General features: G+C 39.8%; 1 protein-coding gene across 1 annotated transcript in view; it reads left to right on the top strand.

The window, feature by feature from the left end:
* The window catches only part of fat1a (FAT atypical cadherin 1a), a 62682-nt gene that overhangs the window by 15130 nt on the left and 34646 nt on the right, over positions 1 to 12906 (top strand). Inside the window, 3 exon segments of the mRNA XM_008317818.3 lie at positions 6302 to 6363; positions 10432 to 10761; positions 11414 to 11630. Coding sequence (XP_008316040.1) covers positions 6302 to 6363; positions 10432 to 10761; positions 11414 to 11630 — 609 coding nt within the window.

The raw sequence follows: 12906 nt of genomic DNA, 5'->3' as shown, positions 1-12906 counted from the left end.
AAGCCCTATGTTTTGTGTGTGGCTTTGTGGAACCCAGTAGGCGTGTGTTCCAAGCTAACTCGCACTGTATCGCGCGCGATGGCCCCCGTGCTGCTGCTTTCCAAGCTGCCCGTCAAGTTTCAAACAACATAAGAAAGCGTTGCCTGACGCCCTGGGTGGCGTTCTTTGCCCCTTATCCTGCACAGTGGCTGGTTAAGCGCGGAATGAAATCTCTATGCCTATATTATTTCTGCCAAGTAAATGCGTCCTGCTGTTTCACCCTCTTTGAACGTCGTTCCTGATTAAAGTCCAAAACCCAGCTCTCCCATCTGCATCAGACATCTAGCAGACGATTCGAGGATTTGATACCTTGGTGCAGAATGGCTCAATATAGCTATTACTTTTGAATGGCTTAAAAAAAAGAAAACAGAGTTGTGTGGGATGAGTGACATGACACAAGCCTGCTCTCTCCTGCTGTTAAAAAATTTTCCAGGCTCCTACAGGACCCTTTTTTGGCAGCTAAGGAGAAGCTGACATTGTCAGTGTAACACTGATAAGCCTGTAGTTAACAGCTCATAGCGCATCAGGGCATAGACAGATAAGCAACTGAGTATATGGTGTGAAATGACCATTGGCTGCTAAGTAGAGTGGTGGAAGGAAAAAAGAAAGAAAGTGTGTGTCTGTGTGTGAACATTGCCAGTTTATTTCCTCTTATATTTAAGAAGAACCGGACACATGAGTCAACAGAAAACTGTTGACACCATTTTGTCCAGCTTTTCTGAAAAAAAAAAAAAAAAAAACGATGAAGGGTTTCCCCTCTTCTCTGTGATTTCTACTAAGTGGACCTCATAGAGAGCAATGGCGTGTAAGAAGAAAGGTACAAACCAAGCAAAACGGAGCTGGAACGAATATGTTACTCCAGTCGTTCGCTCCAACTGTCACTTATATCTGCGTGTATCATCGTCGCTGCACGGAGCTGTTCTTAATAGGCTGGTGTTTTTTGCCCAAACATGAGCTCATCTTTCTCACGTAGCCTCAGCCTGTTGAAAACTCAGACCTATTACGAAGGCGCCGGTGTGTATTCATCACCAGACAGTGATAAGTCATACCTGACAAGAGCATGTCTTTAATACGAATTGACTGTCTGTACCCGATTGTGTTAGCCCTATAATTTTTGTTTTCATTCCTGCCAAGCAAAGACAAATATGCCAGGGTTCTGCTGCCCATCGCTTTTTCATCTAAGACCATCATAAAATTTAGGAAAAAAAATGCTCACCAACAATTTTAAGTGATATTGGATATATAAAGTTGGATATCTTCTGCAGGCATTTTGTTCATTTGTGAATTTAAATCACGTTTTAGTTGTCGGAGGGACAAATAGACGTGCAAGTGTGTACACACACACACACGGGTACACACAGTTGTGCGATTATTGTTTCCTAAAAGCATCAGCCACTGTCAGGGGAAGGGCGATAGGAAATGGTCACCTTCAACAGCCGCTTAATGTTTCCTGTGATTTAAGTGTTGAACAAATGTTACAGCTGGCAAAAGCTTTCCTGTAGAGAAAATGTGAAAATGAAAAATTGCACGTCGGCCTCAGAAATTATGACTAATACATCACGTAGAGACTTGCTTTTGCTGAGATTCTTTTTTTTTTTACTCCAGTTTCTATGAGGAAATCACATTTATTAGTGGCTCATTATTACACATTACACAGTGCAGAGGGTTTTTATCAATAATAAATTACAATTCTTTTTGCTGGTAATCTCGCATCATTGCTGTATCTACTTTTTAAGTAAAGATTTTTTTTTTTTTTTGGTCAAGCAAAGAAATATGTTTAGCACAACTGATTTATGTCCACGTGTGTGTAGGTACCTATTGTTAGCTCTTAGACATAACAGATACCCATGCACATTCGTTCATTTGTGAGTTTTTTCCATTTAGTACATTTTGAGTTATAGATTTCTCTGCTATATGAGCAGGGATAAGAACTCAAATATTCACCCATTACGTGTTTTTCAAAGGTCAAAACCAGCACTGGTAACCATTGTGCGCTCAGCTGCTCCAAGGCTTCCTCACAGCTCGTCCATTTACACACACAAACTGCACAACATTCACTTTCACAACCTCCCGGGAACCAGAATCCCCCGTAGCTCCAAGCTCTTCCATGACGTTGTTGTCTTCCAGATTACAAATAAGCCCGGCAGCTGTGAAGTGCTGAGATATTTCAATCCCAAAGTAAATAACATTCAAGTCCCCCCGTCCCCCCCCCCCACCTTGATTTTATCTTTCTCAGTTTTGACTATGTATGGATAAACATTTGCTTTGTACAACCTGGTTGTTGCATTTGTCCCACGTTGCTTGGTTAGGTCTCTAAGGATATTTATTTGTCCACAATTTTTTCCTTTGTGAAATGATTTCAATTTCAAGCTTCGAATTACGGTCAAACTTGTTGGAACACAAAAAGAAGATTTATATGTACTGTGATGATTCATAATCCGTTTATATTCAAGTTCTATCTGAACTCTGACCTGTGGCTTTTAAAATGGTCACGTTACATTCACGTCTACAAAGTTAGAGCAAAATAGAAAGAAAAAAAATGAAATGTGCGAAATTAGTAAATGTAATAATTTAATGTTGTTCAGCTTAGACAAATAAAAATATATTATAATAAGTTTAAGAAATTAAAATAAAATGTAAACTGACTTTGTTAGCTTCTACGTTGCAGTTTGAGTTTTATTTCTCTCTGATATTCTTTTTTTTGAAAATTGTCACTTTAGTTTGGATCAGGTCTGGATATGTACGCACTTTGATATTCTGAGATGTACAGTAACTCTGTCCATTGATTTTTTTTTTTTTTTTTTTTTTTACCTTGTCAGTTGTCCTAAATCATGAAAATGATTATGACTCTCAATCACGTAGCCCTGGTCAGTTTCCTCTTGTTCAGCACTATTCTAATGGCTCCGTTGTGTAGAAGGAAAGGCCAAGTGGTTGCTACACTGACAAAGCAATCCTTTCTTAAACTCCCACAGTCTACTGGTGCTTTTGGTGTTTCACACTTTCCACTTGGCACTTTGAAAGTTGTTTCGGTTCGAACACAGCCATTCGAATTAGGAACGCTCACAGTCTGTGTTTTCCACCCTCCTTTACCCCAAGGGGAAATGCCAAGTGTTTAAATAATAAATTTTCAGAGCCAGCTGTAATACCTCAAATACTTACCTAAATTGCATGGCAAGCTTTGACCACAGTGGACATGTGGATCACATTCCCGGTTGTCTGGACTCACGGCTAAATGTGTGTCGCGTAGATTTGTGCGCCTCTCTTAAGACTGCTAATCACAGCAGCAATGTGTGGGTATGAATAAGCCCAACAATGTCCTGGACTTCTTAACTCCCTCCAGGGCTCCATTTTGGAGCAGCGGTTGTTGCGCTCAAGGACATGTTTGAGAGTGCCACTGCTGCTTTGCTGTTGTTTTTCTTCCTCCTCTCAAAACAGCACGGCTATAATTACTGTCGGCCCAGCTCAGCCCACGCCTAAGGATGGCTGCGGAGTTTTTTGCCTCTTTGTGTGTGAGCGTTTGTCTCCAAATATGTTCATACTGTGTTTTTATCTCCTCGGGACAATGTGTAATTTAAACTGATTATAAGTAAGAATTAAGATTGAAATCAACTATTAACAAGCATGCGCAAAGTTGGTTTTGGGGTTTTGAAAGAACTGTTTGTTGATTTAAGTCGATGGTTTCGTGCAGCTCCAACTGTCCGTTTAGAGAATACCCAGTAGTGCTGGGCTATATCTCGATGTTTTAATGTATATCTCTAGATTTCTAAATGAGATATTGCTGGTATTACTCGACTCTCAAATGAGATATTGCTGGTATTACTCGACTCAAACACACACACAATGGTACCATTGGAAATTTGAGAATCAGACTGCTGAGGCGCTGAACCAGTGTGTGTAGCGTCTGTGTATTTTCGTAGTGCAGGAAAGAGATTTGTTTTATTTTATCCAAGGAGCGGTTTCGTTTCCTCTATTAGACCGTTTTTGTTCAATTCGTTTCGAGTGACCTCTGTTTATAAGCATTTGTGACCTAAACTTCCAACTTTTCGTTTTTTTTTTTTCTCTGAAGAAAAACAAAATCCGATATGCTGTAATGCTTTAGGGGAAAACTCAATTATGACACAGAAATATCACTATATATCGAGTATCGCCTTTCAGCTTGAAAAATATATTGAGATGTGATTTTTTTTTTAGACCATATCTCAGAGCCATACAATACATACCATTCTATACTCCAGTCATGTCAGTTTGCGAGTTACAGAGTTAATCATTGAACTGGAAGCAGGCTGAAAGCACATCAGAGAGAATGTAGGATGGCGTTAATTCACATATGAATTCATAATTATAATTAATTTAGTCAATACACAGGTTGTCATTTGAACACATTGAAGGTAAAACACGTTTTGATCTGGGTATGTCCAGCTTAAAATACCCGTAAGATGTCCCGCTCGTGTTTGTTGATAGCTTCAACTTCGACAGTCAGATTCCATGACTTAAGTCAGTCAGATCAGCCAAAACTGTAACCTCTGTGATGACTGACTCTATTTTGCTCGTGCTGTACGCTGTACAGTCCATCCTTTGGACTATGCTGTTGACATTCCAAACGGTGTTTGTGTAATGGTACCTTGTTAAACTTTGATTAGGCTGCTATTTGCAGATCAGAAATCCATACCCTGTATGGTTAATGTTGTCATCTGTATTCCGCTCTATAATGCATGCCTGGTGAGTGGTTGGAGTAGTACACTACGGGAGCATGGGCATTAACATCCATCAGGTTCCAGCCCTGCTGAAGTCCATAAATAATTAGTCATTCTGCTCTGTTACGATGTGACACAGCAGATTCCGTTTTGCTGGTGCTTGTTCCTGCAGGTGGTAGAGATTTACTACAATTACTGTTTTTACTCACAATAACAAATGCAGAATATTTTAATTGCAAATGGAAAAAAATTAGCATTGGACATTTAGCCAGATTAGTTAGTAGATTAGTTTTGGCGTTGTTGGCGCAGACTTAGATTTTTTTCAAGAACAAGATTGCTTCATATGGGAGCAGACTTTTTTTTTATCCCTTCGCTCTGAAGATTAAAAAAAAGCTTCAGAGGAAGATGTTTACAAAAATGGGAATAGGAAAACCACTTCACTTATGTGCCACAATTGCAGCTCTGGGGAAACACTATTTTACATTCTATAAGTTGTGGCCTGCCATCGTAGTTGTCGGCATATGTGCCTTCGGTTGGCACATAGATTAGTTTACGGTTTCGGAAATCCTTTGCTTTTTTACTAATCAGGCCACAGTGTGGCAGGCAGTCTGCTCTGGTGTGGTTACGGCTGGCATGCGTGGACTCGAGTGTGTCTGCAAGTTGCAATTAAACTGGGAGTGAGAACTGAACTCAGCCTATGATGTAGCTGTGCATCGTCTCCTCCTCTGCTACTGTGTTTGGGCATTTTATTGAAATTAGCCACAGTCTCAAGCTTGTTTGTTTTATTTATGAGCTTTTTCAAAGCCAGATCTATCAAAGAACAATGCGTGATGGATTTCACACGACATTGATCCTCCTGCTATAAATGAACGGAGCTTGAAAGGACCTAAGCTTTAAAGCACAGTCTGTCTCTGTTTTTTTTCTTTTCTGTGTTTCTAAATGGTACTCGGAACCGCAGGCTGTCACTGTCTGTCTATTTTGTCAGATCATGCGAGCTGTGCTCCAATATGGGTACTGTTTGTCGACCATTGTGATATTTCACGGTTGTAGACTGGTCTGTTGTGTCTAGATGTTAAACAGAAGGAAAAAAAAAAACAAAACAGATTTGACCTGCGGCGACGGCGCTGCACAAGTTTAGTACTTGTGTGTGTTTTATCAGAATTTACAAAACAGTGTGATAAAGCATCCAGGTTGGTATTAACAAGAAAATGACCAAATGTTCAATGTTTCTTTTCCGCTGCGACTATAGTTTATTGAGGTTCCCTGAACGATAGACCCAAAATATATTACCTTCGCGAGGCTCGTCTGCGCTAACTGCTTAGTAATATAAATTTGCTGGAAGCAGTTGAATGACTTGAACAGCCTGGTCACAGTTATGTCGCATGGATGATAGACTTTGTTCTGCTCTGCATTACCATGGTTACCCTCATCCTGTACTGGATATCCTGCACTGAGAGGCTCAACTCTAACAATCAATGTAGTATTGCACTAAACAGTTCGTTAGAAAAACACTCATGAGTGTTTTTGGAAAGTGTATTTATTTTTCTTTTTATCTTTGTCTCTCACAGGTCTGATTACCACCACTTCAAGGAAACTTGACAGAGAACAGCAAGATGAGCACATCCTTGAGGTAAGATTGCGTTTTAATATATTTTTGATCTGCGGGAAAAATTGTGGGCACTTTAATGCCAGCCTTTATTTACGGGACAAACTCAAATCGCTAACATTACAGCAGCAGCTTCGAGGACGAGTGTCTTTGACCTTTGATTTCACATTTTCTGAACCTCATCCTTAAAGAAGAGCTTAATGGTGCCAACAAAAACGGCTTTGTTTTATATGAAGAAAGTGTCTCATTCTGACCGTGCTCAAGGAGCTGGGTGGGAGCTCCTTATGAGTGTTCCTTTGTTCTGTCCCACTGTTCCGTCATGCAGACAGAGCAAGCTGGAACAGGAAGCTGCCGTCAGAGGCGCTGGTCAATGTCTAAACTCGTGGTTTTAATTGAGCTCCGTTCTGTTTTCTCCTGACGTTTCAGTCCAATTATCTCACGGCTGAACTTCGGCTTGATAAAAGATCTTTTAATTGTTTCACGGTGCTTACACAGAGCCGATCAGACACCTTTTAATTATTAGACGTTACACAACTCAGTGATCATCCCGTGACTGTTAACGCTGCTATCTCTGGTGCCGGAGAAGTGTTGTTTAGCAGACATCACGCCACACTTATGTGAGTGTGAGTTAAATGCAGTGTTGCCTACGTTAATTTGGCTGTTGAACTGAATTTGGAAAAAATTATATTTTGGAAAAATAAAAGATATTTTTGAAAAAAAAAAGTTCAAGGTCAAATAAAGGTCCCATAGATTTAGAATAGCCATTCTGAACATGTGGTTGAAAGCTGTGGAATTCTTGAACATGGTTAAAATCTCATCGTCTCTGTAGAAAGAGAAGGTGGTTGAAAGCTGTGGAATTCTTGAACCTGGTTAAAATCTCATCGTCTGTCTCTGTAGAAAGAGAAGTAAAAAATATATATATATATTTTTTTCATTCTCTAGAGCTACTTTAAAAACCCACAAACTCTCTCTCTCTCAATTTCCCTATTCTCCTTTAATCATATGTAACTGAATAATATTGCAGCTGTCATTAATATGTATTGAATAGGGATGCACCAATACCATTATCAGTTGTAATACTTTTTTTTTCTGATATTTTGCCATTTCTATTTCTTGCTTGGTGTCCTCACTGTGGCTTGGGTTGACCAGACAGTGACACTGCATATCACCCTGTTACACACCGACACCTACATAACATTGCATTCCATTTCATTTCACACCTAACCCAACCTAAAGAATTATTGGCAGTGGTACTCGGTGGTACTCGGTATGCGCCAGTACACAAATGAAGATATTTTTACTTGTATTGGTTTGGGAAAAAAAATTCTTTCTTTTTTTTTGTAGCTACGTATATTAGATTGTGTGTGGTGTAGATTGTAGGATATCAAGCTAGATATTAGCGCAGACCCTCTTAACCCTGGAGCTCAGTCTTCCTCATACCTCCGCACTTTAGTCTAATAGCAATGCAGCTGATAGTTCATCCTAAATTGGAAGAATATCTGCACGTATGCAGAGGCCTTTGTGTATGGTCTATGTTCAGAGAAACTTTTTTTTTTTTAATTTCATTTTGCATCTGTAAAGATTTCATGTTCACAACTTGTTGCGGGGAGAGAAACAGAACATGTGGGGGGGGGGGGGGGGGGGGGGGGGGCTGTGTCAGCATTGTTTGCACCAAATGCCAGGAGGAGGTGGAGGGATCACAGGGGGGGGGTGGGGCATTTATGACGAGACAGATGGGGGTTGGTATTTGTCGTGTGCCTGTGTGTGAAACAGAAAGGAGAGAGAGAGACAGAGATAGGCCGGGAGAGCGAGGGCAGTGAGAGAATTTGAAAAAAAAAGGCTAATCTCTTCCTGGTGGTCTGTGTAGGCTCTAGCGGCAGCATGAGAAGCTTCCATCTCGGGAAGAAAACGGGGGTGGGGGTAAACGGCAAAATGTGGGACATGCCAGGACATGTTGTCAGTCCCAGCCTGGGACTAGAAGGAACACACTATAGTGTTGAACCAGAGGTGAATGGGTTTTTCACTCCTCTGTTGTCTGGGGGTCTATTGCCTCATGCAGCTGGCACGACTCAAGGTACATCCTGAACTGGCAACTAATCTAGATTATGGTGTTTGTCTGCTGTTCAAAAGCGGGAATTAACATCCATCCTGAGCGATTCGATCTCACGTGGGCTGCATCCGATTACATACGTTATAACACTCCAAATGCCTCTTGAATGTGGCCTGAAATCCAGTCAAAGGAATAGAAAACACAAAAACAAACATTGTGGAGGAGGTGGTTTTTTGTTAAGCTATGAATGCAATCCTTCCTCCTGACAGAGAGCTATGAATGCAATCCTTCCTCCTGACCGTGGAGAGAGAGTGTCTTCTGATTTGTTGGCGTTTTCTGAAATGTCATAAAAAGGAGGATGACCATCAACTCTTGCCTGACAATTCATCTATAAAACCTTTATTTGCACGCTACCTGGTGTGTATTATGTTCTAGAAGAACAGAGGTCAGGTGAAGTACCGCCCTCACAGTTCAGCATTTCTAAAAAAAAAAAAAACAAAAAAAAAAACAAAGAACTGTTGTTTCTTATAACTAATCATTTCTGAACTAATCCTTGATTTAATTACCCGCAGAACAGCCTTGAAACTTGGCACAGTTGGATAAAGCCTGTCCAACGGTGAAGCAGGACACAATGGACTGACTCACTTTTGTAGTTTCGCCGCTGATGCAAAGAGACCAAATCTCTCTGTTGCAAAAATGGGTGTCTTTTGTGCACTTTACTTAAAAGTCTTATGATGAAAGTCTTTTTTTTTTTTTTTGAAGAAAGGCATGTGACTATTGAGTGTGTGAAGCTAAATGCATTCAAACACACGAGCTGGAATGAAACGTCTTTAAAGTGTTTTCATGTTATAACTAATATTCCCAACCAAAAGCTCCTGTGAAATTATTTATCACAAAGCACATGCTGGACTCTCTGCTGTGCAGTATCCCTGAGATCACCTCATTTACATTTGAGGTTTCTTTGCAACCCATTTCATTAATTCTGCTCATGAGACTCACACGGGTATGAACAGTAAATGCATTAACTTAATAATTGAGGCTGTGGAACAAAATGGATTGCACTCAGCCCTGGCATCTGTCTGTTTTTTTTTTTTTTTTGGTTGTTTTTTGGTGGTTTAAATCACTGACATTTGTCCGTCTGCAGTGTTTTTCTGCTTTAGTGAAGTCTTTCACTGCAAGATGGTTGCACTTCTCTGGCAGCGCTGAGGCTAGGAACATACATTTCAGCACACTTTAGGGACTATTTAAAACGGTGTCGGCACAGTAAATGCATTGGAATTCCAATCAAGATATTTGATAGTGTAAATATGCTGTCGGTAACATGAATGAATGTGAATGATGCAGATCGGTGACACGCTATGTAATTTGATATTCTTCTGTGGTTTATCACTTCCTTCTAAATGGCAGTGAGCCATTGACCTCAACAATATTCATCAGTGTACACCCCCCCCGAAACCCATTTGGCATTTGTGTCTGTTGTCTTGTCAGACGTAGACGCGCTTAATGCCCTCTGCTTGGTTCAGCTGCTTCTGACACAGGAGGGGTCCGACCTAAGGTTAAGGCTCAACAGATCTTGGGAGATCTCGGGACTGAGAATGTATTTTAAGCTTGAGTCTTGGTGAAGTAAAAGCTTTTTTTGTGCAGCGTGTCTGAATGACAACGTGTCAACTGATCACAAACTTCTTTAGCTACTTTACAATCGACTTTACATTATGTTTAGATATCGGATATTTCCCTTTGACTGCCTTTAAAATGTACTGCAACAGCAAACCTGCTGAGAACAAGGGCAACGAAAATGCTTCACTTTCATCTTTTTTTTTTTTTTTTTTTGGATTAATTTTACTTTTAGATGATGAATTACTAATGCAGTGCCTTGATCTTCAGGAAATTGCTGCTAGGTTCCATTCCATACGTTCTGCTTTACATCTCTCTTACCGATAACTGTTTGTCTGTAATTTGATCTTGACGTGAACATTTGTTATTTGCACTAAACTCTTGATAATAGCTGCTTTTTTTTTTTTTTTTTTCCATTCGTTGTTCAGGTCACCATCACTGACCATGGTGTTCCGGCCAAATCCACCACCGTCCGTGTCATCGTCAAAGTTCTGGATGAAAACGACAACAGGCCGTTGTTTCTGGAGAAAATCTACAAGATCCAACTTCCAGAGCGGGACAAACCAGAAAAAGAGCGGGCCAATAAAAGAGATCCGGTTTATCGGGTCATTGCGTCGGATCGTGATGACGGACCTAATGCTGAAATCTCTTACAGCATTGAGGAGGGGGATGAACATGGAAAATTCTTCATAGAGCCCAAGACAGGTCTGGTGTCTTCCAAAAAGTTCTCTTCCGCTGGTGAATACGACATTCTAACCGTGAGTATGATCCAATCTGCACTCCCTTTTCACTCCCTTATTTTCTTCTTGTCGTCTAAAGACTGTACATTTACTGTCACGTTTGAGTTGTTTATGCAAATGTACGCACATAAAACGCGCAAAACGAGTTACTTTGTTCAGACTTAATATGAAACAAAGAAACCAAGAACCACTAACTTTAAATTTAAATATAACTCAGATTATACAAAACATTATTCTGTAATCCTTCTACAGACTTGACCTATGAGACAACTCATGCTATTATTATTATTCAGAACATTGAAAGCCCGAAAAGCTATTATCCTTTTTCGAACTATTTCTGCAAGAAGACAGTGCTCACCATTTGACAGTCACTCAGCCTTCGGGAAAAAGGAAAAATCACAAAAGAACTTTGCACAAAACATTCTCTGTGTCATTGAATACAACGTTTTTTTTTTTTTTTGTTGTGTCCATGGATCAGCGATAATATAAAGTACTTGTCAAAAAAAAAAACCCAGTGGTTTATGCTCCCACTGCAATGTTTCTTTAATATGATCCCACTGTCATATTTGTTGTATTTACTTTTTTTTTTGAAGACTCTGACATGTGATCTGCTTGTCGGCCGCATGAAATCAGTGTAACGCAGCATCTTGTTCCCCTGCTTTTCTCTCAGATCAAAGCAGTCGACAACGGGCGACCTCAAAAATCCTCTACTTGCCGTTTGCATATCGAGTGGATTCCCAAACCAGTTGTAGCGGCTGACGCAGCTCCGCTGCAGTTTGAGGAGTCACCCTTCACTTTCTCCGTAATGGAAAGTGACCCTGTGGCCCACATGGTGGGCGTGGTGGCCACCGAATCCTCAGACATCCCCGTTTGGTTTGAAATCACAGGTACAGGCAGCGATACGTTACTCTTCGTTATACAAGGCTATGCATGAAGGCTTTAACACTACTCCCTGGCTTTAGTAGAAAAACTCACGCTGTATGACTAACAGCCGTTCTGACAATATCTTGTCTAGTAAACTATACAGTATGTTCTTATAGTTATTGTTTTATGTGCTGCTTTATAATCCCAAATTCAGCAATAAAAATAAATAATAGTGGCTTCCATAACAGTTAGAGACTGAAGTGTAAGGCGGGCTATTGGACTGACCTGAATGCTATTCAAGTCTAGTCCAGTTAAGGCAGTCCAGTTAAATAAACTAGCTATTATTAATAGATTTTTTATTTATTTTTTACCACATTTAATAATAATAAATCTGTGTTTTGAATAATCATTAAAGATCTGGAAATTGAATTTTTTTAATAAATCTGTGTTTTGAATAATCATTTAAAATCTGGAAATTGAATTGTATTTACTTAGAGTAGATAGTCAGACATAAAAAAAGAAAAAGGTTTGTTTTTTTGGATAAATCTGAAGTTTGACCTGTGTTTGTGCCCAAAACAACCCATGTAAAAGAATCTTGTTATATTAAGTACAATAAAAGGAATATAGGGGGACGAGTTATAGTGTAATGTGAAATCTGCAGGTAGCCATAACACAAGTCTTAATTCAATCTGCACGAAGAGAGAGGATTATTATTCGAATAAACCTTCGATAATTGCACAACTTAAATAGGCCTGAGGTGTGAATTAAGTATGAATAATTGTTCAGCTCGGGCTTCATTTTTACCTAACAAGCCATAAGATTAAAATAACAAAGGTGAAAATGATGAATAAACAAGTCAATAATTGCAGCAATTACCATATGCGTCTGCTGTTAACATGACAACAGCCTAATTGATGCTAAGTCATTGCAGCAGCTAACCCCGTACGGCCGGGGATTACTGCATACATTTACACGGTAAATATATGCAGTAATCCTGTACTTGAATTCTAAATTTTTAAAATGCTAAATGATTCTCATCTGGGTTTGTTTGGTTGAATGTATGCAATGTACTTTGTGCAGGAGCAGACTCCTTTAAAAAAAAAAAAAACTGCCTGTGTCTCCTCCCTTCCTCCAGTCCTGTCCTCCTTCTAATCAATGCCTTACTGACACGTCTCTTGTCTTTTCTCCTTTTTTCTCTCTCTCTCTCTTTGCTCTGCCCACTGCTTTCCTCATTCTCTGGAATGTTCTGTTTGGTTGGATTTTTTTTTTTTTTTTTTTTTTTTGCAAGACGGCAAAGGG

The sequence above is a fragment of the Cynoglossus semilaevis genome, chromosome 9, assembly GCF_000523025.1.
Source record: "Cynoglossus semilaevis isolate Cse_v1.0 chromosome 9, Cse_v1.0, whole genome shotgun sequence".
In the NCBI taxonomy this organism is placed as follows: domain Eukaryota; kingdom Metazoa; phylum Chordata; class Actinopteri; order Pleuronectiformes; family Cynoglossidae; genus Cynoglossus; species Cynoglossus semilaevis.
The sequence above is the reverse complement of the archived record's forward strand: the minus strand, read 5'-3'. Positions and strand labels throughout refer to the sequence as shown.